We start from the raw sequence: 25,699 nt of genomic DNA on the forward strand, positions 1-25,699 counted from the left end.
CTACCTCTGCCTCCCGAGTGCTGGGATTAAAGATGTGTGCCATCACGCCTGGCATCAGAATCCTTTTTTTTTTTTTTAGTTCTTTATTTATTTGAGAGTGACAGACACAGAGAGAAAGACAGATAGAGGGAGAGAGAGAGAATGGGCGCGCCAGGGCTTCCAGCCTCTGCAAACGAACTCCAGACGCGTGCGCCCCCTTGTGCATCTGGCTAACGTGGGACCTAGGGAACCGAGCCTCAAACCGGGGTCCTTAGGCTTCACAGGCAAGCGCTTAACCGCTAAGCCATCTCTCCAGCCCCCAGAATCCTTTTGATCACCCAACATCCCAGAATTTCTACTCTCAGGACATGGGTCTGCATCCGTCTGCATGTGACACTTTCTGCTGGTGCCCTGAATGTTTTACTTCTCTGTGCTAGAGGTCTGGCATGGCGGGTTGGCCTCCACAAGGGGCATTTTTCAGTGATCTGTGTGGGTCTGGATCTTTGCCTTCACTGCCACATGGACCTGTGGAGGAGCAGACCTGTGGCCCCTTCTCCATCTCATGGGTATTTCCTGTGCTCTTTATGCTTTGCGACTCCGAGTGGTCCTGAACTCAACATCGCTGCATGTGCTGCTACCGAGAAACCAAGCAGCATCCCTAGACAATGGACGCAGAAGCAGAACCCTGCTCTGTGGGAAAGGCACAGCTCAGTGCAGGCCCGGGGGCCCGGGGGCTGTGTTCTGTGAGTCTGTGGCTGAGCATGTTTCGTGTAGACTTCTCCTGGGGAACAGGAACAAATGCCCACTCACCTCCAGTACAGCTGGGCAAGCAAACAAGCTTATTTACAGGAGTGACCCTCAAATAGCCATGCCACTTCTCACCCACAGCTGCATGGTGGAACGCTCCCTTCGGCTAACCTTCCGCCCTCTACATGCTGTAGCACCTCCCAAGTCCACGCATGTGCAACGGGGACAGAATTACATACAGCTGAGAGAGAGGTGTGGGAGGGAGTGGCTGGAATCTCAGGTGAGGGTCTAATGACCCTCTAATGACTCTGCTGAAGGTGGCATGGGTGTCGGCCTTGCAGGACCACAGCAGACACGTACACTGGCTGCCTGACAGCTACAGCTCCCTTTCTCAATGCCAACAGTCCCCTCCACCCTGCCCAAACCATTGGGCACCTTCAGTGACGGCTGTGGGGGTGAGGTTAGGGGTGAGGGAGGCAGAGTTCGTGTTATGTCAGAGGTGGTGACGTTTTCTACAAGGACGCGGCGGGCTGGCTGCCACTAGCTTTATCAAAGGAGCTGAGGGGCAGTCATGACTTTCTGTCCCTGTGCTCTTCCCCTGCATCACCATCACACTGACAGTCGTGATGGCAAATCCTCTCTGGAGGCTTAGGGCGCTGGGTTATGCTGGGGTTACCCCAAAGCCAGGGAGGCTTCCGTCATCCCTCCCACAGGTGCAGGGGCTGGCTCCTTGCCAATCCCTATCTGTATAGTCACGATGATCACTTATGTTCCCAAATCCAGACTGGATGATACACCCTGGCTTAGCAGTCAGAGAGTGAACAAGCAGCCAGCCCAGAGAACTGACGCCTGTGAGTGAACTGGCTCTCCTTTGCACTGTTACTAAATTGGCCAGGGCCCTGAGAGACATAGACAGATGGGAACTGCCGGGGTGTCAGGTCCCCATGCCACCAGGGCACGCAGGCCCTGCTTCCAAGCCCAGCACTCACCTTGTCCAGTGAGAAGACATATTTGGTCACCAGCTGACACAGCTCGGGAACCTGGCTCTCAGTCTCGAGGAGCACATGCTCCACAAACAGTGCAATGGAGAAAATGCGGTTCCACTGGGCTCTGTCAAGAAAGGGCAGTCAGCAGAAGGCACCATGGTGCTGGAAAGAAGTGACAGGAGTGCTCAGCACTGCCATATCTCTAACACACCTTCCAAAGCTCAGGGTCTAGTGCGGAAGAGGTAGCGGAAAGAATGTAAGAGCCAAAGGAAGGGTAGGACTCCTTACAATGTGCTCCCTCCAGACATAAAATGGCCTGCATATCCATGACCTCACAGTGCATGACACTACCTACACAAGACCACCATAAGAGGAGGAAATGATCATGACATCAAAATAAAAAGAGACTGATTCAGAGGGGGAGGAGATATGATGGAGAATGGAGTTTCATAGGGGAAAGTGGGGGGAGGGAAGGCATTGCCAGGGTATATATATTGTTTATAATCATGGAAGTTGTTAATAAAAAAAAAGGGGCAGGGGTGCTTCCTTTAATCCCAGCACTCAGGAGGCAAAGGTAGAAGGATCGCCGTGACTTTGAGGCCACCCTGAGAGTACAGAGTGAACTTTAGGTCAGCCTGGGCTAGAGTGAGACCCTACCACGAAAAACCAAAAATAAATAAATAAAAATAACGAAAGGGGAGGGGGAGTCACTCACTCATCTCTGACAGAGGACTCTGAGACACGGGAGAACAGGGCTGAGCAGAGGAAAAGGGAGGTCGACAGGAGGCAGAACACACTAGAACTGGGCAGTGTGCTCCGGCACACCTCCAGGCTCCCCAGGCTCGGCTCCGGCAGGCCCTGCCCCACCGCCATATCCAGAGCTAGAGAAGTCCTCGCAGGCTTTAAAGTCCAGGGAAGGGTTGTTCTCTTCACAGACTGTCCCTTTTCCACTTGCCCTGCCTCTCTGCTGTCCCCTCCTCCTCATTTTCTTTCCTCTTTTGTTTTAAAATTTTTTTTGTTGTTCATTTTTTATTTATTTATTTGAGAGTGACAGAGAGAGAGAGAGAGAAAGAGGCAGATATAGAGAGAGAATGGGTGCGCTAGGGCCTCCAGCCACTGCAAAAGAACTCCAGACGCGTGCGCCCCCTTGTGCATCTGGCTAACGTGGGTCCTGGGGAATCGAGCCTCAAACCGGGGTCCTTAGGCTTCACAGGCAAGCGCTTAACCACTAAGCCATCTCTCCAGCCCTCCTCTTCTGTTTTGATATAAGACCGTATTGCAGTGGGGGAGAGATGGAAGAGGGGCAGAGAGGGAGATAAGAGAAAGAAGAGAATGGAGAGAGGGGAGTGCATACACTGGAGAAAGAGAGAAGAAAGGGGAGAGGAGTGAGGCTCACACCTGTAGCAGGAGAGCTGGAGCGAGAGCTCGGCTGTCCTTTCTAAAGTCTGTTGTCACAGCCGTTCTCAGGGGACATCACAATAGCCTGCCTGTTTTCTATAGACCCCAGAACAGTTTTCCCCCTGGGTCTCTGGGATCAAGCCTGGCACTTGAGAGGGGCTCAGCAAATGTTAGGTGGTGGAGGAGGCAGACTCCCTTCCAAGGGTGGGAGGGCCTGAGCAAGCTGAGGGCCGGAGGTGGGGTCTGGGGACTCACCTGACCTCCAGGATGACAGTTTTGGTCACATTTCCACTGTCTCGCGAGTACCCATCCGAACAGATGAGCTCCAGCGGCGTGGACAGATTCTTCACCAGCTGTAACCAGGCCTGGGGACTCGGCTTCAAGGTATCTCTCGTCAGCATTTCAGCACAGGCCATTGCTGCAAATGCGTCCAGTGTCTGGGAAGGGAGAAGAGGCACATGGCCCAGCAGGTTCCCCACTCCCCGTCCTGCCCTTCAGTGTGCTTGTTGACATTTCAATCTAGTGTGACCTTGGGTCCTGGCCAACCTACTCTGTCGTCCTAGGACTCAGGAAACACTGGACATGTCCATGACACCTCTCACTGAGGTATCCATGAAGAGTCTCCCAGTGAGGACAAGGCCCTGTGAGCTCTCAGGGTAGATGCTGGAGCACCCCGCCCTCTCTCAGGGCAGGCCCAGGCCATACCATTTCACACCCAGCCAAGTTGTGCTTCTGGGCAGCTTCGGTGAGGCTGTGCAGCACTGGGGGGTGGATGGCCAAGATTCTGGAGAAGTTCTGGAGCCGAATCCTGAAATGCTGGTAGGCGAGGTGCACCCAAGGCAAGGAGAGCCCTTCCTCAGGCAGGTCTGATGCCACTCGCAGCTCATTGAGGCAGGACCACAAGGCCATCTGTAGAAACTGGGGTAACAAAGGCTTTTCATATGTATTTTTAAATGATAAAAACATGCTTCCCTGAACAAAATCAGAACTATTCAAAAGCTATTCAAAAGTAAGATTAAAAGGGCTGGAAAGATGGCTTAGAGGTTAAGCGCTTGCCTGTGAAGCCTAAGGACCCTGGTTTAAGGCTCAATTCCCCAGGACCCAGGTAGGATTCACAAGGGGTGCATGTATCTGGAGTTCCTTTGCAGTGGCTGGAGGCCCTGGTGTGCTCATTCTCTCTCTGCCTCTTTCTCTCTCTGTCTGTTGCTCTCAAATAAATGAATAAAAATAAACAAAAAACTTTTTTAAAAGTAGGATTAAAAATCGGAAAACAAAAAAGCCAGGCGTGGTGATGCACGCCTTTAATCCCAGCACTTGGGAGGCAGAGGTAGGAGGATTGCCATAAGTTTGAGGCCACCCTGAGACTACATAGTGAATTCCAGGTCAGCCTGGGCCAGAGTGAGACCCTACCTCGGGGGAAAAAAAAAAAAAAATCAGGCTGACAGTATCCTGCTTGCTTGCTTTTTGGTGGAATTCTCTGGCCACTTTTACATGTGTGCCTTCCCTCACCATTGTCCCCAGTCAGGATCACTAGGTTTCTGACTTATTCACTAGGCAACACATTAAGAATACTCCTCTATCACTAAGTAGGCTTGAGAAACTATTTTCAAAACAAACATTTGAAAAAGAAAATCTCTACTCTTTAACCTGTCCTTTTTTTTTCTATTTAAAAAAATATTTATTTGAGAGAGGGGGGGAGAGGAAGGAAGATAAAGATAGAGATGGATAGAGTTTGTGTATATGGGATACCAGGGCCTTTTGCCACTGCAAAGGAACCCTGACATGTGTGCCACCTTGTGCATCTGGCTTTACAAGTACACTGGGGAATCAAATCCGGGTCATTAGGTATTGTAGGTAAGTGCCTTAACCACTGAGCGATCTCTCTAGCTCTTTAAATTTTTTCTTAAAAGTTTAAAATTATTTATTTACTTATTTGCAAGCAGAGAGAGAAAGAGAGAAACGAGAAGGAATAGGTGCACCAGCCACTGCTAATGGAGTCCAAATGCATATGCCACTTTGTGCATCTGGCTTTATGTAGGTACTGGGGATTTGAACCCAGCTCATCAGATTTTGTAAGCACCTTTACCCTCTGGGTCATCTCTCCAGCCCTCATTTACTATTCTTAAAGGGTCATATTAGGGCTGGAGAGATGGCTTAGCGGTTAAGCGCTTGCCTGTGAAGCCTAAGGACCCTGGTTCGAGGCTCGGTTCCCCAGGTCCCACGTTAGCCAGATGCACAAGGGGGCGCACACGTCTGGAGTTCGTTTGCAGAGGCTGGAAGCCCTGGCGCGCCCATTCTCTCTCTCTCTGTCTCCCTCTATCTGTCTTTCTCTCTGTGTCTGTCACTCTCAAATAAATAAAAAAAAAAGGGTCATATTAATTTTATTTTAAAAAAATTTTATTTTTATGAGAGTGACAATTGGTGCACCAGGGCCTCCAGCCACTGCAATCAAACTTCAGATGTGTGTGCCATCTTGTGCACACATGCCACCTTGCGTGCTTGCCATCACCTTGTGCATCTGGCTTATGTGGGACCTGGAGAGTCAAACATGGGTTCTTAGGCTTCACAGGCAAGTGCCTTAACCACTAAACCATATCTCCAGCCCTCACATTAATCTTCAAGAGAAAATGAATATTCTTAAAAAAGAGGGTTGCAGGTTGAGGAGATGGACAAAGGGTTAGCAAGCATGTTCACGTAAATGCTGGGCAGGTGTGGTGACCTACCTGTGATTCTAGCACTTGGGAGGCAGAGACAGGTGCTCTCCAGGGCAAGCTGGCTTGCTAGTCTAGCTGAATTGTCTCTGGGCCCAAGCAAGAGACCCTGTCTCAGTTAACAAGGTGGTGAGTGATCAAGAAGACACTTGACATCAATCTCTAGTCTAGTACACTCATGCCACACACACATGCACCTGCACACATGCACACTCACACATGTGAACATGCATACACATGCAAACACACCATACACACATAAGCCCAAAAAGTGGGTACTAAATGAAAATTGGTTTCTTTTTTTGATGTTGTTTTGTTCTCATTTTTTTAAGGGAGAGAGGCACAGAGAGAAAGAGGCACAGAAGGAGAGAGCGAAAGAATGGGTGCGCCAGGGCCTTTGAGCCCCTGTGAACCAACTCCATATGCATGCGCCCCTTTGTGCACATGTGCGACATTGTACACTTGCATCTCTGTGCGGCTGGCTATGTGGTACCTGGAGATTTGAACAGGAGATCTTAGGCTTTGTAGGCAAGCACCTTACCCTCTAGGCCGTCTCTCCAGCCCTGTTTTGACTTTTTGAGATAAGGTCTTCCTGCGTAGCCTGAGCTGGACTTGCCTTTCTTGGGCCTCCTGATTTAGCCTCCCAGCCAGGTGCAGCCACCACATTGGGCAGCTACTGGGGAATTGGAAGGCTCCTCCAAGTAACAGGAAGTTAGGTGGTAGGAGGCTTGGGTAGTGGCCACAGGTTTGGCCCTGAGCACTCTGAGACTTTCCAGGGACAATCCCCACTCAACAATATCCATTCTCCAGGCAGACAAAGGCTCGGGGGCCACGTTATGCAAGCTCCACCCTTGATTGGGCTCCACATGCAAGCTCCACCCTTGATTGGGCTCCAAGGCTACCTTTAATTCCTCCCACGAGGACACTCTCAAGGTCAAGAGCAGGAAGTCCTTGGAGTAGCACTGCAGGACTTCCTGCTGCTGTGCCACAGGGAGCTGGGCAAGAAACCTGCCCAGGGGAGTCCTCTGGAAGATCTCCACCAGCTTCTTCGAGGGCCCTGCAGGGAGGAAGCCAAAGAACGGCCTGAATGGGAGAAACCACAAGCTTAGTGAGGAGCTTGCGGCCGCTGGCCCAAGAAGGAACCGCTATCCTGTGTCCAGGATGGACGGAGGCCCTGGAGAACCAGAGCTCTGAGTCAAGCAGTGTTCGCTGCCTGGCCTTGTGGGATTGAAGGGAATGAGCCCTTTCTAGGCAGCAGGAGAAAAAGAGTGGAAGAGCACATAGGTCAGTGTTAAATTTCGGTCACAAACAGCCAAGCTAGCCCCATTGGGAGAAAACGTGAGGTAGACCATCTGTGTTGTGCATCCAAGATTCCAAGAGAATCAGGGGAGTGGGCTGCTCATCAAGGGCCTGGACCCGAGGCCACACTAACTGGAACTCTGCCTTTCAGTGGATGGGGACCTGGGTCATCACATGCTGCCCTAAACAAGCAGGGCAGGTGGGCCATTGCCTACACAAGGAAGGCACTTTGTCATCAGGACATAGACTACTTCATGTTGGTTTGGATAGTCACAGAATGCTGAGCTGAACAAAATGTCACGGTATAGTATTTTTTTTAAGGGTCTTACTCTGTGACCAAGACTGGCCTCAAACTCTCTTTTTCTTTTTATTCATTTGAGAGAGGGAGAAAAAGACGCACAGGAAGAGGGAGAGAGAGAGAGAATGGGCATGCCAGAGCCTCTAGCCACTTCAAACGAACTCCAGTTGCATGCACGGCCTTGTGCATCTGGCTTATGTGGGTACTGGGGAATCAAACCTGGGACCGTAGGTTTCACAAGTAAGTGCCCGAAACACCAAACCATTTGCACAGCCCATGCAGTATTTTGAGCAGAAAACTGTAAGTGAAAGCGGAAGAGATGCTTTCTTATACAAAAGACAACTTTTCTAAAAATACGAGGCTAGGAAGCCGGGTTGTGGCGCACACCTTTAATCCCAGCACTCAGGAGGCAGAGGTAGGAGGATCACTGTGAGTTCGAGGCCACCCTGAGGTGACATAGTGAATTCCAGGTGAGCCTGAGCTAGAGTGAGACCCTACCTCAGAAAACAAAACAAAAAAGCCAGGCTCTCATTTTTTCTGGAGGTATGATGGCCAAAGCCTTTAGCATATGACAACAGACCGGAGTGCTTGTGTGACTTGGAAGGACCAGAGACAGCTCTAGATTCAGGAGGAGGACGCTCTGCCCTCCTCACCAGCATTTGCTGACGAAGCGCTATGGAGGGGACGGCTGCCCATGCTAGCAAGCAAGCCGTCCGGGAGCGCCGGTGGGAATGACCCGTCCTAGGCAGCATGTTCTCTCCCTAATGGAACTCATTCCATTTTGCCACAGCTTGGGCCGCTGCATCATCAGTGTCACCTCACAGGCTTCCCTGCCATGCCACTGAGGGGCTTCTGACCCCTGGTGGACTTTACTCCCATTTTACTTTAGCGAAAATTTCAAAATGAAGTAATGGCATACTTGAGGCTACTACACATGCAAAGTTTTAAATCTAAACCCTGCAGGATGCACACGCTCTGCCCAAGCCTGTCTTACGGGGTGGCTTTACCTGCGGTGTCCGTGATATACTGAGCCTGGATCCAGAGCTCCTCCAGGTAGTCCTTGATTCTCCAGCTGAATGGGATGGCGTTGCGTGCGTCCTCCAGCAGGTTCATGTGGCTTGGCACCATGATGGAGGACATCTCGCTTTTAGGCCTGCAGTGACGCAAATGAGAACAGGATGTGCCTTGAGACATCAGGCAGGGCACAGCACTGATGCCAGCCCCTTCGGTGCTGGAAGAAGTGGCTGGGGCTGGGGGGCGGCTCAGTGATGGAGCTCTTCCCTACTTGACTCCAAGCTCGGCAAAAGGCAAAAGAAAGCCATCGTGCCGCAGGCTGTGTGGGTACCAGCAGGGGGGTTTTCGGGTCAGGGTTCCTGCTGTAAGTGAACGAAAACATAATCTCACGTGTCCCTTTGTTTTCAGATGAAACAAGTGCTGACAGGGGCCAAGCAAGCTGCCCGCAGTCTGCGGCAGAGCCAGATCTCCTGTGCCTCCACCTGCCCACTTCTGCCCCTCTGCCCACAGGCACCACTGCCAGGACGAGGCTTCCTCTCAGACATCAGCAGCACCCTGGGTCCTGGGTCCCACCAGCAATTTAGAATCCCACACCCTTATGTATCCCTTGGTAGCCCACATCCCAGAACCAAACTTCCCTACACTCTGAATACCAAAGTTTTGGACAGCTTGTGGGCCTGAGCCCCACAAGGCAGGCCCCCATGGGCTGCATGGCTTCCGACAAAGCACAGAGGAGTGCCAGGCACACAGTTCTGCCAGGTGGTGATTTGGACACATAGGAAGTCGAGCTTGGCTACATGAATGATTATGGCTGCTCTGAAGGCCAGGAATGGCATCATGGAGAGTGAACCGGGACCTGTCGGGACTGGTCGAGTCACTGTCCTTTGCTACTGTTTGACCAAGAACACCCAGGCTGCAGGTGGGGACAGGTGGGCATGGCGCTCAGGGAAGTACCCACAGCCCATCACATGCTTGGGAGGGTGGAGCAAGGTGCTGCCCTGGCATGACATCTCCCTCCCACAGGAAAGAAAGGTGGCCACTTGCCTCACGTTCATCAGAGGAATGCTCAGAAACTTGATGTCACTGAAGAGAAACATCCACAGATCCCGGGCCCAGGCTGGCGAGTCTGACTGCACCAGGAGCTCCAGGTTGCCATCTCTGTCCATGTGCGAAACCATGCTGGCCAGGAGTGGGGTGACTGCACCTTGCACCCGCTTCCAAAGAGTATGCCTATGGCAGGAGCAGAGGGGACATGCTGTGGCTCAGGAAAACCACAGGTGTACCTATTGTCATTACGTTATCTTACCAAGCAAAAGCAAAACCTCGAGGCAAACAACTCACTGACAGCCCATCATTTTCAAGATCCAGACAAGAGACTCACGGATGGAGACATTCAAGATTGGAGACAGGTGGAAAGGAACGCCACTCTACATCAGTGACTGAGCTAGGACATGAGGAGATGAAAAAGCACTTTCTTATTTTATACAACTATTTTAAAAAACAAGTCATTAGGCCGGGCGTGGGGGCGTACACCTTTAATCCCAGTACTCGGGAGGCCGAGGTAGGAAGATCACCATGAGTTCAAGGCCACTCTAAGACTACATAGTGAATTCCAGGTCAGCCTGGGCTAGAGCGAGACCCTACCTCGAACAACAACAACAAAAATCAAAACCAAAAACAAAAACAAAAAGACAAGTCATTCAGGTCCCATAAGCAAAGAAAAAAATCATTAAGAAAAAAACAAATAATCTTAAGAAAGGAAATCCTTTCTGGATAAAACATAATAAAGAGGAAGATTGGCTGGAGAGATGGCTTAGCAGTTACATTGCTTCCTTGCAAAGCCCAACAACCTGGGTTCAATTCCCTAGTACCCACATAAAGCCAAATGCACAATGTGGTGCATGCATCTGGAGTTTGTTTGCAGAGGCTAGAGGCCCTGGCGTGCTCATTCTCTCTGTCTGTATGTCTGTTCTCACTCTTCTTGCAAATAAATAAATAAAATATTGATAAATAAAGATGAACAGGCCAATGGAAAGTTGTTCTAGGTCAAGTTCAACAAACACATATTTGTTTGGGATTCCATTTTGATGTCTCCGCATACTGCCATTTTAGATTGACATGATTAACTAGCTAAATTAACTGCATTGCACTTTGTCGCTAAAATGACATGCTTAGGGCTGGGGATGTGGTTCAGTGAGACAGCACTGGGTCACATGAACAGGGCCTGGGTTTGACTCCCATCACTTCTCAAAATATTTAGGCTTGTATGTAACAATAAAAAATTCTTTAGCCTGACATGGTGGTACATTCCTTTAATCCCAGCACATGGTAAGGCAGAGGTAGTCAGATCTCTGTGAGTTCAAGGCCAGCCTGGGACTACAGGGTGAGTGCAAGGTAAGCTTGAGCCAGAGGAAGTCTGTACCTCAAAACAAAACAAAACAAAACAAACCTCTATAGGAACCCGGGAGAGATGGCTCAGCATTTGTGTACACAGCCATCCAGCCCAAGTTCAATACCCCAGTGCCCAGGTAAAGCAGGTGCCCAAAGCGGTGCACACATCTGTACTTCGTTTGCAGCAGCTGGAGGCTCTGGTGCACCCATACACACTCACCCTCTCTCTCTCAAATAAGTAAATAAAAATATTTAAAAATTTAAATTTAACTTCCTTCAAAAATTTTGTGGTAAAAGGTAAGAATAATTGAGTAATTAATGTTGAGAAGAAAAATAAAGGCTCTATTTGAACGGATTAAATAGAAGTAGCTTTTTATAGTTACAACATGCTGGTGAACACTCACATTCTATAGCAACATAATTGGGAGATTTTTCTATAGGTTTTAATGTTGAAAAAAGTTTAAATACACAAAAGTAGATAAGACAGCATAAACGCCCTCTGCAGCCACTGCTCAGGTTCTCCTTGAGCCCAGGGGGAAGCAATGGCTCCACGTTGCTGAGCAGTGTAGGAAGAAACACAGCCTCATTTCCTCACTGGGTGGAGCTGTGCCTGCAGATGTACATCACCAGCCAAGGCCCGCACTTCCATTAACCTCGTACCTGAAGGTGCCCGCCTCCTGGAGGGCGTCTTGATTTGCAGCCTCCCTGGTAACCCACTCCTTCATACTGCAAACCTGGTTCTCTTCCTGCTTCTTCAGAAGACCATGGAGGCGCATCTTGGACACCCGCAAGAAAGCAACTGTGAAGAGCAGAGGGGCTTAATTAGGCCTACCCGTGGGCATTGGGGTGTCGGGCACATCTTGTTTTTGAACCCCCCCCATCCAAGAGGAAATCTGCCTGTTCTTGAGCCAAATGTAAGTGATGCCCTTAGATTCCCACCACATCTGCTGCTTCTGCCAAAACTCAGAACCTTAAAAGGGCACTTTCTCCAAACTCTGTGGGATGAGTCAGCGCTCGGGGCAGGACGCTACCATTGAGTGCACTGTCTTCATTTAAGAGGCCAAGAAGAATGGTGACTCTCCTCATGTTGCGCGCACAGCTCTCATTCTGGTCTCTGAGCATCCCCACGGCACTCTGCACACAGCTCCGCAGCAGTCTGGTGGTGTCCAGGACCTCTGCCCACTGAGGGAAACAGTAAGCCTTACATGATGCCAGTTTCAGGCTGCGCAAAGGCCAGGCCACCCATGTTACATGACAGTCCGGTGTCAGCAGGCTCAAGGCCATCTGTTGGCAGACATCATGGCAAAGGATACACCATGACCTGCCACGCCATGTCCCCAGATGGTCAAGCTGGTTGCTCACACTAGGGGTTGGCCAGAGACAGAGGAATGAGGCACAACTAACTTTGTGAAGAAGGGAATGCCAGAACAATCCTAGTTCACACATACATCCAGCGTGGAGGGAACAGAGGGCTCTGGTTTCCCCTGGTGTGATGGGGGGGAGGCCTCCTCTGACTCCCAAGGGAGAGGGCAAAGACGTATCGGCAGACCTTCCCCTATGGCTGACAGGCTGGAGCAGAGAACTCACATGGTCACCTCCTGGGTCAGAGGCGGCACTCTCCACCCTCTCTGGACCGGGCACCTCCATCTCTACTTCTCCCCCTTCCTCTGACTTGCTGCTCTCCGTCTCCATCTCTTCCTCCTGGTTGCCTTCAGCTGCAAGCCAAGCAAACACCATCAAGTCAGCCCTTGGGGACAGAACAGTGTGCGTTCAACAGCGACATCTGGGTCTATGCCCAGACTGAGACCTGCCAGACTCCCCTGTCCTCATCAACATTGGTGGGCCCAGTCACTGGGAAGTGTGTCATGCAGACCAGCCCCTCACCCCACCATCGCTCTGGAGCCCCACAGCCTGGGCTGGCTGAGGAATCATGAGACAGACAGGCACGCTATGGGCCGTACTCATGTGGCATTGCCTTTGGCTTTGTGGCCACTGATGGTAAGCCCTGCTGAGAGGCAGGTGCTGGGACTCGAAGGTGACACAGCATGGTGGCACTGCCTCCAGCATCACACTTGGCACCTCCTGCAAGCGACTCCATCCTTGCATCCTCAGACTCACACTCAGATCTGTCTGCTGGCTGGAACAGCTGGCTGATGGTGACAGTCTGCAGCTTCGTCACATCTGAGGCCATGACTGCGGACCTGCGGAGGTCATCGATGTGCACAGACTGCCACAGCCCTGTGAAGAGCAAAGCCATCAGAGTCTTCCATAAGATTTCTGGATTTTTACTTTTTATTTTTGGTTAGTTATAAACAGGGACACACCACTAACCTGAATTTTTAATTATACTATTGCTGAAGGAGTGATTGGTACCCAACACGTGGGAAGCATTCGGATCTATCATGTGTGGATTGACAAGAGACCTGAAATAACTGCCTGCAGAGGGCGCGTGCTTAAGGCGTCAGGTTCACCACTCATGTCTTACTGTACTTTCTACGCAAAAATTTGTGAAGGGGGCGTGAGGTGCTGGCAAGGTTTGCTTTCCCTTGTCCATGAAATTATCAAATGGCTATTTTCCTATTTCTAGGATACCAATTATCTTTTTAAATATTTCATTTATTTATTTGCAAGCAGAGAAGGACAGATAGAGAGGGAGACATGCAGAGAAAGAGAGAGAGAGAGAGAGAGAGAGAGAGAATATATGGATGCACCAGGGATCTTAGCTGTTGCAAACAAACTCCAGATGAATGTGCCACTTTGTGCATCTGGCTTTATGTGGGTACTGGGGAATCACATCCAGGTCATTAGGCTTTGTAGGAAAACACCTTAACTACCGAGGCATCCTTCCAGCCCTTTTATTAGAATTTTTCTTTTTGTTTTTTCCGGGTATGGTCTCACTCTAGCCCAGGCTGACCTGGAATTCACTAGTCTCAGGCTGGCCTTGAACCCACAGCAATCCTCCTACTTCGGTGGCATGTACCCCCACACCCTGCCCAATTATCTATGTAAAAGAGCTGATGACCATTTCATGCAAAGAGAGACAGATGGGCTGGAGAGATGGCTCAGCAGTTAAGCATACTTGTACAAGCAGGAGGATCTGAGTTCAAATCTCTGAACTTACGTAAACAGCCATGCCCGTCTGTAACCCTGGTCCTGTGGGGAGTGTCTGGGGCTCTCAGATGGCAAGCTCCAGAGTCAGCTAAGAGACTCCAGCACAAGGACAAACAGGTTGGTGAGTGATGGTGGGGGACATTCAACGTTTTCCTTGGGCCACTGTATCAGCCCATACTCATATACACCATACATACTTTGCACATCAAAAAAGAGAGGGGGGGAGAGAAGGATGGATTGATTTGAAGATAGTGTATCTCTCACAAAGAATCAGTGCAAAAATATGAGCTGGAGAGATAGCTCAGCAGTTAAAGCAATCACAAGCAAAGCATGCTGGCCTGGGTGCAATTCCCACTACCTCCATAAAGCCAGATGCACAAAGTGGCACAGGCATCTAGAATTTGTTTGTAGTGACAAGAAGCCCTGGCACGCCCATTCATATTCATATTTATTCACATTTCCTGCCATTTCTCCTCAATAAATAATTTTTTTAAAAAATCAGTGCAAAATACAAGATGAAATAAAATAAAGGGAAAATACAGGCAGTTTATTTGTGCCAATGAGTCAGGAAAATCTTCTCTGAATTATCTACATAATGGAAGATGGGGGGCAGACAGCTAATTCAGTGTTCACCTAGAGTAGAAAAGGAAATGCTAACTCTACTGTCATATATATATTTTTTTGATCAGGCTGATCTGAATTAGACTTAGGCTGGCCTAGAACTCAAAGCAATCCTCCTACCACAAGCTCCCAAGTGATGCGACTAAAGGCGTGTTGTTGGCACACCCAGCAAATTTTCTTTTCTCTTATGGGAATGGGTCTCCTTATGTAACCCAGACTTGCCTTGAGCTTTTGATCTTCCTGCCTCAGCTTCCAGAAAGCTGGGGTTACATGTGCATGAACTCATCACCACTAGTTCAAGAGGGTATCTGAACTGTGGCTCTGAGAAGGATCTCTAATCGCATCTGAGAAGACTGTTGGGATTGACATTCTACTTCCAGACCTAAGACCACATGAGGAACCACATGAGGACTACTTAAAGAAACACATTCACAAAACATTTCAGTGATACCTCCATGGAACCCCACGTACGACGCTCCACTTCCCATCCTGGACAGTTTTATGATGAAATAGACGAAGACACAATCCTTTGACCCTTGTATCTTGTTGATTTCATTGATGGCAGAATACCTATTCAAACAGACCAGTGTAAATGTACACACCGCAAACAAGCAGAAATCAAACTGGAACCCAGCTGGCACGTGTTGTGTGAGCTGAGGGGGTCACGCTTGCTTTCAGTTTTAAGAGCTTTAAGTAAATTTCACAACCCCATGGAAGCCAGGCATTCTCTGTGGGGTCACTTCATGCCCCTCCCCATGCCCTCTGCTTAGGAGTGGCATTCTTTCCCGGACGGGACCCCACCCTCCTCTCCCGGAGGCCACGGCTAAGGCTCTGGGCCTGGCCATTTCAATAGAGCCTTCACGATGCTTTGGTCTACTTGGCAGCAGCCCAAGCCCGTTTTCCTAGCAGAATCTCGCTCTGCCCTCAAGTGCAGCGTGGCTGCCATACCGGAGTCCCGTTACTAATGCCATAAACATGAATCAGAGCATCTGCAATCTGGGTCTGGTAGTGCAAGACTACCTAGTTGTCCCAGCTACTTGGGAGGTGTAAGTAGGAAAATTGCAAGTTTAAGGCCAGGCTAGTCTATTTAATGAGACCCTAGAAGGTTATAGTTTACTCATAGAATATTTGTCTAGCATGTGTGAACCAATTCCCAGCACCACACACACATATTTATATACTGTTACTACCCTTGGACTTGTCAAAAATTCAAATTGTGGCCTGGGGAGATAGCTCAGTGGCTAAAGACACTTGATTTCAAGGCCTGTTGGCCCAGGGCTAAATTCCCTGGTACCCACGTAAAGCCAGCTCGACAAAGTGGTGCATGCATCTAGAGTTTGTTTACAGGGGTAAGAGGCCCTGGTATGCCCAATGCTGTCTGTCTGTCTGCCTCTCTCTTTCTCAAATAAATAAATATAAAAGTATATAATAAATATAATTTCACATTGTAAGCTGGGTGTAGTGGTGCACACCTTTCATCCTAGCACTTGATATGCAGAGATATTCACTTAGTGAATTCCAGGTCAGTCTGGGCCACAGGGAGACCCTACCTTAAAAAAAAACAGACAAATTCTAATTATATAATTCAAAATTAATTGGTAATAACCAAAAAGTGATTTCAATTATGCTTTGATGATATTGTTGGCCATAACATCATTATTTATACTCCTTGATTTTTTAAAGTTTTGTGTTTTTAACCTTTCTCTCTCTCTCTCTCTCTCTCTCTCTCTCTCTGTGTGTGTGTGTGTGTGTGTGTGTGTGTGTGTGTGTGTGTGTGTCCTAGCTTCTTGGGAGGAACATATGTCTTATTTATAGTGCTTTCAGGAATTTCTTGAGGAGATCCTGAATGAATGTTGGGTCTGCCGAACCAGTTCTGAGACAAGCCCCGGATGCGTACTTGGCAGAGGCGATGAGCTGAGCGCTGTGGACGCCATCGTCAAAGTCCGACTGGATGACGAGGATTTTACAGCCGTCACTGTTTGTCAAGCAGGTTCTGGAGGAGAAACAGATGGCCCAGTGAGTAGTCTGTCCTGAATGGTGCATAAGGCAATTCCCTGAGGAATGAACAAGGCTGGAGTGCCAAAGAAAGAGCACAGGGGCGGGATGCCGCTTTAAATATAGCAGAGGTTCCAGTGGAGAAAGGGAACAGCCGGCAAGGCTTCCTGAGGAGACGGAGGTCTAGGTTGTGACACGCACGGAGAAGTGGGGTCAGAGACGCACACCAGGGGCTCATGAATCAGTGCTAGTTACCACAGCCCTGCCCATGACATCCGCCAAGGCCTGGGGCTGGCAGGGCGCCTCACCGGACTTCCTTGAGGAAGGAGTACTCGGTGTCAAACTGCTGCAGCGACAGGAGCATGGGCCTTCTGGCCAATCCCTTCACCTCTGCTTCTAAGACTTCACAGTCATGACTGGTCAGCAGTCTGGAGAAAGTCGTGACCTGCACAGCGGGAGGCAAGCCATTAGTCAGTGAGAGGCCTGTCTGCTGTGTCTGCTAGGCCAGAGCCTGGACATATGTGGACGCTCCGGCATGCTGCTAAGGGCATAGCATGGGGCAGTGCAAAACAGACAGGAAGGAAGCCAGGCCAAAGGGGCCCAAATGCGAAGCAGGCTGAGGCAGGAGGACCTACATGTTCAAAGGCATCAGAAGAAAGAGGTACCCTGCCGTCTCCTTCCTGCTTTAGTCTCTCATGGAGTCTCACAGTCTTTTAGGGCTCAGCACAAATGCCATTTTCTGTATTGTACCTAATTACAATCAGCATTATGTGTGTGTTGTGTGTGTCTGTGTATGGGGGTGTGCATATGTGTACATGCTCATTTGTGTGCAGGTATATGCAGAGACTATGAGACAACCTTGGGGTCATCCTTACGTTGTAGTCCGCCTCCTTTGAGGGAAGGTCTGTCATTGACCTAGAGCTCACCAATTAGGCTAGACTACCTGACCAGCAAGCTCCAGGCACCCTCCTATCTCTGCCTTTCCAGAGCCAGGATCGCAGGCATGTGCCCTTATGCCTGGCATTTTTACGTGGGTCCTGGGGACTGAACTCAGGCTATCCACCACACTGGTGAGGCAAGCACTTGGCTGACTGAGACGTCTGCCCAGCCTGGCTCCCTTCATGTGAGTCACTCTGACCCTGGCCCCTGCAAAGAGTGTTCCTGTGACTCCGCCACCACGTGCTCGGTATTGTCTCTCTGAGAGGGACACACACGCTGACCAGGACAGGAAGTGTGCCGGGCACTTCTGTGCCCTCAGTTTCCCGCTCAGAAGTGACTCTGGAAGCTCAGTCACACCATCCAGAACATGGAGGGGAGCCCCCAGCTTCAGCCCGCTACGCCACCCTGCACGCTGGCTTAGATGCAGGGTGAGTTCCTAACCCTGGGCGCCCAGAACTCGTGGGTGACGGAGCAGAGGAAAAGGTCGTGGGAAGCCGGTCACCTCTGTGAAGCTGGTGTGGCGCCCCGGGCCGGTCCCGCGCAGGTGGGCCTGGAGGAAGTCTGCGAAGGAGCTGTGCTGCTGTGTGTAGTAGTACTCCTGTGACAGCGACTGCGCGGCGAACTGGCCCAAAGAGGAGCCGCTCAGCCGGACCACGGCATCGGGAGTGGCGCAGTTCAGCAAGATGAGCTTGGCCTCCTCCGACACCTTGAGGTACCGCTCCTCTGTCAGGTCCCCCGAGCCCTGCCTCTCCACAGCCTGCAGCACCACGGAGGCGCAGGCATCCGAGTGGTAGCCAATGAAGACATCTGCAGGGCTGTACTTATGCCTGGCAAGAAACTGGTCTGCTTTCACGTCCACAAACTTGCCCGCCCACTGCTCCAGCTCACGCACGATGTTCTTCTGCCAGCCTTCCAGCACGGTGTTGATGTCCAGGTAGTGCTTCTCTAGCCGGTTGATGAGGGGCACCGGGAACTGCTTGTATACCACGTCTTTCTCTTCGATGACGATCAGGCGGAAGTCTGCGTGGACCCGACACTTGACCCGATGGGTACCCAGGCCGAGGTCCACGTATTTCTGGCCCCCGAGGTAGACGTAGTACTGGTTGAGGGCATCATACAGGCTCTCGTACAAGTTCTGCAGGTTCAGCAGCACCACCATCTTGCCGGTCTCCATGCAGACCTTCACCCGGTTGATGTTCCTGCAGATCTGCGTGTACTCCTGGTCCTGGGGAAAGCTGGAGCCAAAAATGATCTCGGGTTGCTGGTCCTCAGTGAAGAACGTCTGCTGCAGGATCTGCAGGGCCACGTAGTTCCTGGTCAGCACGAGCAAGTAGCGGGACTCAGCCTCATCCAGCCCCCTGCCCGACGCCCTGTGCAGACCTCCGTGAATGTTCTGTTTGATCAGCTCCACTGTGCTGACGTCCTCCGCGTACCTGGCCTTGGGCAAACTGGCTGTGAAAATGTCTAGAGCCTGGATGTCGTCCTTCCCGCTGAAGTTCCTAAGGACAGAGTGAGCAATGTCTTTTGGGGAAGGCTCTCGATTAGAAGCTCTGGCTTTGGCAAAGACCATCTTGATGAGGCTATAATAGTCACGAAGCCCAAAAAATTCCTTGTCCTGAGTCCCACACACTTTTCTGTAGGCCTTGGCAAAGGGCTCAAAGTACCCCCGGATTCTGTCCTGAACCAGCCTATCCGAAGAACAGATGCCCTCAGCACTCTCTATGAGCTCTTTCTCATTGGGACTGCCACGCGACACAAAAATGCCCCGGTTCATCTTGGCAGGATCCAGGGCCCAGTTAGAAATGCCAATGAAGCCAACTTGTTTGTGTGGGGCAGGATCGTCTTCAATGCACCCATCTTCCAGCAGGGGGTGCAGAGCCTTCAGGGGCATTTTGGGCGAGTCTTCTGCCAGCCCAACCTCATCCAGCACCACCACAGAGACATACTGCTGCAGGTCCTTCCCCTGCTGGAAGCGGGCACACTGCCTAAAGGTGCCTATGATGCCCTGGGGCGTGGAGTGGGGACTGCACTGGAATGACACCAGGTGGACCTGTTTTAGGCAGCGGAAGAGGTCTGAGGAGGCAGCCTGGCCCTGCATGGCATCCGCCACAATAATCTTGGCAAGGGATTTGGAGCTGCCAGGCTTCCCCACCAGGAAGAGGGGGATCTTGAGCTCAATGCAGACGACCATCATGAAGACATTCTCCTTCAGGGCCAAGTTCCTCGCTATGTTTGTCCTCACAGGCGCCCCACGCAGAAAAAGATCCTGCACTCGGCTGATCTCCTCCAGAATCACCCTGCTGTCATTGTACGGCTCTGGAAAGCAGGAGCTGATGGCCATGCGGTAGAGCTCCTTCTCTTCTAAAGAGGCATGGTAGCACACCCCAATGGCCATGACCAGGGACCAGAGAACAGGGTTCCTCTCAAAGCTATGTTTGCTGAGTCTGGACTCGAGGAGACAGTCATTCAGCTGGTCTAAGAGCATTTGGCTGTGGTCGTGAAACCATCTGAACACTTTCACACAGCGCTCTACGTCCCGGAGGCTGACAAAACCACACTCATTCTTTCTGTGCCTCATGAACCTCTGAGAGGTGGAGAGTACACTTGTGATCACAGGAATGTTGCTTTCAACTGCCCAGATGGAGTCCACCAGCCTCTGGACAATTTGATGGATGTAGAGCCTTTCTGCAGTGTCATTCAGTTGTCCAAAGTCCCACACCAGAGGAACGAGGCTCGGGGGCAGAGCGTGGACGCGGTACACCAGCTGCCGCAGGGGGATGGAGCCCAGCCTCTCTGCAGTCTCCTCTGCACTGACTCTGTATCCCAGACCGGCGGACTCCAGCCGGAGGATCATCTCCTGGGAGTGTTTCCGATAAGGGTTGCAGGCAGCAATGATATGCAAGCCAGAGTCCTTTTTCAGGTGCTCGCCGTCCACTGTCTGGTCACATAAGACCTCTTTGATACAGCTGATGGCTTCTGTAGTGTTCGCTTCATCAAAGAACAAGATGGTGTCCAGCTTGTGTTGGACCTTGTTGAAGAAGGCAGTGCTCTGAGCCTCCCTGACCTTGGAGTGGATCATGGGGGCGGTTGTCCCTCCGTGGACCTTCACCAGCTTCATGGTTTCTGCCTCGAGGCCACCACGCCGCAGGTCACTGAGGTACTTAATGAGCCTGGTTTTCCCACAGCCAGTTTCCCCCATGATGATCACTGGAATCCCACATCGGAAGCGCATCTCGATGGCCAGAATCTTGAGCATATTGTCTGTTGTCAGTTCATACGTCTCATCAGGGTCACTGGGCCACTGGATCCCTAGTGCCAGGCACAGCCTTTCAATTTTCTCATGTCTGGGCAGGTTGTCAAAGTCAATATTGAAGGGTACTTTCTGAAGCTTCAGCCCCTCGTACAGCTCCATCGTCATGATGTCTTTCTTGATGACCTTCCCGTTCAAGTGGTTTATGGCATCAATGTAGCCGTTGCTATTGGACCTCAGGTGGAAGCCTATGAACGTCATAGTCATGTGGTCACCATTGAAGAAAATGTACGGGTGGGGCTCTGACTCCCACCTCTTTCGGAGCGAGAAGGGAGCTAGGTCTTCCTCAGCAACTCCGTCCATGGTGACCAGGTGCTTACCTGGGCTTTGGTCTGAGGTGTGGAGAGTTGGTGTGGCGAAATCTCTTGCCATCAGGATCATGAAGGTGACCACAAAGTTCTTGAAGCCCCTCAGTGTGTCTTCGGTGAAGGCTGCATTGCAGAAGATGGAGGCCTCACAGTCCTTGAGCTGACAGTTGAGGAACTGAGCGAAGTTCCGGAGCTCTGACCACGAGGGGTTTACCAGGCCACAGTAAATCAGGAAGTGTTGCAGGCACTCTTCTGGAGAACCTTCCACAGAGCCTTTTTGATAGTGGAATGTATCCAGGTTTTGTTTTTGATGGAACCGCCTTAAATATTGGTAAGGTCTTTGGAAAGTCTCACTGCAGAACTCTATCAGGTCCATCCCAGGCTCTCTGTGGCTTTGGTCCGGAGTCAGCTCCATGTTTATCACCTCCTTGGGAGCTCTGCAGGTGACTTTGGGGAAGATGTCGAGGAAATTGAACTGGGATGCACGTGCATTCTACAAAGAAGAAACATGCATAAAATGGTTATAACTAGATTTTCTAAAATCAGTCTTTATGTCTTCATTCTCTGAGTGGTCAACACTGGACAGAAACCTGGGGCCATAGACTAACAGATTTATCTAAACCCAAATTGAACAACCCAAATTCAAGACTCAATGAATAGTTCTTTCTAGAGGTCACTAAGAAATAAGTTTTGATCTTGGCTCGAGGAACCAAGCATTAGCATCTTAGGCTACTGCCCTCCAAGATTTTAGGCAGTGGCATTACATCCTGGGGATGGTGGGCATTGGAATGAAAGACCAAGGCTCCAAGCAGGCCCACAATCCTTAAAGGTGTTGTTTGGGAACATGAGAAGGGTCTTCCGTTTATTCAGTAGACTTTTCTTGGTATTCTTTTTCCTTCCTTTCTCTTTGAAATCTCCAGCTGCAGCTGGGATCTAGGAAGAAAGGATCCAGTGTGGAACCTGGGAAGAACTTAGGGGTGTTTTGGTTTTGGATAAGGTCACTGCCCTACGTGGACCAGACAGAAGACTGGATGGCTGGCGTGGGGCCAGACAGTGTTAAACCCTTGCAAAAACAGTGGCCACTGGAAGAAAGCTCAGCTAGTATCATGGGAACAACAGCACATATCAAAAGCCAGACTTGCTCTCTGTCTATGTACTTTGGGACCTGGTGTAAGATGCCACTGTCTCATAACATCTACATAACTTTGGGTTAGCTCACCCACCCCAAAGCAGGAGGAATCTGGTTCATCATAGCACAAACCCCTGGGGAAAAGAGAATCAACACCACTAGTGTGTAATCCAAGAACCTCCCTCTCTGGGTGTGTATGTGTGGGCACGTGAGTGCCCACGTGTGTCTCTGCAGCTCACTACCAACAGCCTCCACGTGTACCTAACCTTATGGTGCCATGGAGAACTATCCAGGTTGGCGCCTGAATGCCTTACTCTCAGCAGTCTGAGGCTTGCTTGCTCTGCACACATTTAATTATTTAATTAATTATTATTATTATTTTGGCCCTAGGCTGGTTAGGACCTCTACACCTTCATTCTTTCACTGTTAAATAGTGGCCTTTTTCAGTATTTTCCCTCTCCCCTTTATAAATTGCTGAAGCCACAAAGCACACTTGGGAATCAAAGCAGGAGATCTAGAAAGTCGTCTGTGTGATGATTCCATTCACTGTGAGATTTCCCTACTTGCTGCTGTTTCAGTTTCTCTAATAAAAGGAGCCAAATGGAAAAAGAATTAAAAGGCAGGGGAGGTGGCTCAGTTAGCCCAAGCATGCGGGCATGAGTTCAATCCCCCAGCATCTGTGAAAAAAAGCTGGGGGCAATGGTGTGCACCTATCAGCCCAGCTTTGGGGAAGCAGACAGGAAGATCCTAGGGGCTTGCTACCTAGCCAGTCTAGCCAAGTCAACAAAGTCTAGGTTTATTGAGAAACCCTGTCTCAAGACAACAACCAGGAGTGGTGGTGCATGCCTGTAATCCCAGCACCCGGGAGGCATAGGTGGGAGGATCACCACGAGTTCGAGGCCACCTTGAGAATACATAGTGAATTCCAGGTCAGCCTGGATTAGAGTGAAACCCTACTTCGAAAAACCAAGATAATAATAATAATGATAATAATAATAAATAATGTGGAGAATCATGGAAGGAAATATCTGACATTGACCTCTGGCCTATCCCACACAGCCACACACATGGATGGATATATATATAAGCTTGAAGATGGAATATATATATGTATATCACAACATACACATGCAAATAAGCTTGAAGATGGAATTTTCTTTGCCAATGCCATACTCAGCTACTTCCCTTGGGCAAAAGTTGGGAGCCACAGTAAATATGTGGCTGAAAGCCATAAGAATGTGGGAATGAAGGTGAGCCCAAATGACTGTGTGTAGGAATGCTCTGTCTTATGGATGCCCTGTTTGTTTGCTTACATATATATTCTGAGATGGGATCTCATGCAGCCCAGGTTGGCCTCAAACTCACTATGTAGCTGAGTATGGACTTGAATTTCCTTATATTTTAATCATTTTATTTTTATTATTATTTTTTTCAAAATAGGGTCTCACCCTCGCCCAAACTGACTGGAATTCACTGTGTACTCTCAAGCTGGCCTCTAGCTCACAGCTATCCTCTTACCTCTTGAGTGCTGGGATTAAAGGTGTGCACCACCATGCCCAGCAACCTTTTTTTTTTCTTGGTTTTTCGAGGTAGGATTTCACTCTAGCCAGGTCGACCAGGAATTCACTATGGAGTCTCAGGGTGGTCTCGAACTCACGGCAACCCTCCTACCACTGCCTCCCAAGTGCTGGGATTAAAGGCGTGCACCACCATGCCTGGCTCCCAGCAATTTTTTTTTAACTATAGGTTTATATTTATTTATAAAGTTACTGTCTCGTGCTGGAGGGATGGCTTAGCAGTTAAGGTGTTTGCTTGCAAAGCCAAAGGACCCTGGTTTGACTCCCCAGGACGCATGTTAGCCAGATGCACAAGGGGGATGCTCATGTCTGGAGTTAGTGTGCAGTGGCTGGAAACCCCGTTCTCTCTTTCTCTCTCCCTCTTTCTCTGTCAAATCAATAAATAAAAATAAAATATTTTTTTAAAAAATTACTGCCTCAAGACATAAATACAAATCAGAAAACAGTACAATTAGGACAACAGAATGTGAAGGACAATAGATTAGAGAAATATATAAAACATTTTTAGCTAATTAAAAACAAAGCTGTTATAACTGCTTTCACACACAAGAAAATACTCCTTTCAAGGGTGAGTAAAAAAGTAAACTTATGATTAAAATAATATATACAGTCCTCTCAGCACCTCCAGTAAATGCAGTGGTATGTGAAAGAACATATGCAATACTTTTACACATAACAGTATTTGTTGGTGGGAAATAATGTTAGACAAGTCTGGTTCCATTTGATGTTAACCACAAATTAATAAAATAATCGGCCGGGTGTGGTGGCGCACACCTTTAATCCTAGCACTTGGGAGGCAGAGTAGGAGGATTGCCATGAGTTCAAGGCCACCCTGAGATGACAGAGTTAATTCCAGGTCAGCCTGGACCAGAGTGAGACCCTACTTTGAAAAACCAAAATAAATAAATAAATAAAATAATTGTATTTTATGATCTTTCAGCTAACCGATGGTTTTTGGCTACCACAGCCCAATGCTGGTTGATTTCTCACTCTAAACCCTGGAAGCCTTTTGGCATTTCACCCACCTGAAGATATTTTTGTATTGCAAGCATATTAAGGCATGGAATGGTGAAAGTATTATGCTTCAAGAACTGAGAGATGACTGACAAAAGACAGGTATACATGTAAGTTAATATATATTTTTTAAACAATGTATAGTTGCCTATGCCTGCAAAATGAGTTGATGTCAAAATGGCAAGTGGCCACTTTCTGTTTCAAACTAATTTATTTGTGAAAAGACATAAAATAAAGTTTAAAGCTTAGCTTTCAAAGAATATTATGGGTCAGGAGTTCTATTATCCCATATAATTTACGTACAGAGGAAATGTATTGTAACCTGTTAGAATTATCTTTCGCCTCAAGACTGCTTGCAAAGAGAGATGGATAAAACAATATAAAATACCTATTTTAAAATAATTTTAAAGCATGAACAGTCAGTCATGCTTTTCTACTTTAAACACTGTTAAACTGCATAATTTTAAGTTGGAATTTAAAAGTAAGAAAAAACTGGACAAACTGCACCAATTATAAAATTAGCACCAAAAAGCTGGGTATGGTGGAACATGCCTTTAATCCCAGCACTCGGGACACAGAGGTAGGAGGATCAGCGTGAGTTTGAGGTCATCCTGAGACTACATAGTGAATTCCAGGTCAGCCTGGGCTAGAGCGAGACCCTACCATGAAAAACCAAAAAAAAAAAAAAAAAAATCATACTCATTCTTTTGCTCCCTCCCTCCCTCTCTCTCTGCCACATACATACACACACATATATGTATGTGTATATTATATATATATAGTATATATATAATTTTAAGTAAAATTTAGATCCCTATTCCCATACTCTAATAAGCGTAGAATTTTTGTTTAGAAATTTTCTGCAAACATAT

The 25,699-nt window shown here is 49.1% G+C and overlaps 1 protein-coding gene across 1 annotated transcript in view; it reads right to left on the reverse strand.

Annotated features, from left to right (window-relative positions):
* Positions 1-25,699, reverse strand: part of Rnf213 (ring finger protein 213) — a 118,527-nt gene that overhangs the window by 28,439 nt on the left and 64,389 nt on the right. The window contains exons 28-41 of the mRNA XM_045159438.1: positions 17,992-21,600; positions 16,859-16,995; positions 16,453-16,548; positions 15,007-15,125; positions 12,942-13,061; positions 12,411-12,538; positions 11,855-12,005; positions 11,484-11,622; positions 9,477-9,662; positions 8,426-8,571; positions 6,724-6,878; positions 3,816-4,028; positions 3,366-3,547; positions 1,716-1,836 (exon numbers count right to left, since the gene is read on the reverse strand). Of these exons, the coding sequence (XP_045015373.1) occupies positions 1,716-1,836; positions 3,366-3,547; positions 3,816-4,028; positions 6,724-6,878; positions 8,426-8,571; positions 9,477-9,662; positions 11,484-11,622; positions 11,855-12,005; positions 12,411-12,538; positions 12,942-13,061; positions 15,007-15,125; positions 16,453-16,548; positions 16,859-16,995; positions 17,992-21,600 (5,502 nt within the window). The remainder of the gene's footprint in view (positions 1-1,715; positions 1,837-3,365; positions 3,548-3,815; positions 4,029-6,723; positions 6,879-8,425; positions 8,572-9,476; positions 9,663-11,483; positions 11,623-11,854; positions 12,006-12,410; positions 12,539-12,941; positions 13,062-15,006; positions 15,126-16,452; positions 16,549-16,858; positions 16,996-17,991; positions 21,601-25,699) is intronic.

The sequence above is a fragment of the Jaculus jaculus genome, chromosome 9 (genome assembly GCF_020740685.1).
Source record: "Jaculus jaculus isolate mJacJac1 chromosome 9, mJacJac1.mat.Y.cur, whole genome shotgun sequence".
Classification (NCBI taxonomy): domain Eukaryota; kingdom Metazoa; phylum Chordata; class Mammalia; order Rodentia; family Dipodidae; genus Jaculus; species Jaculus jaculus.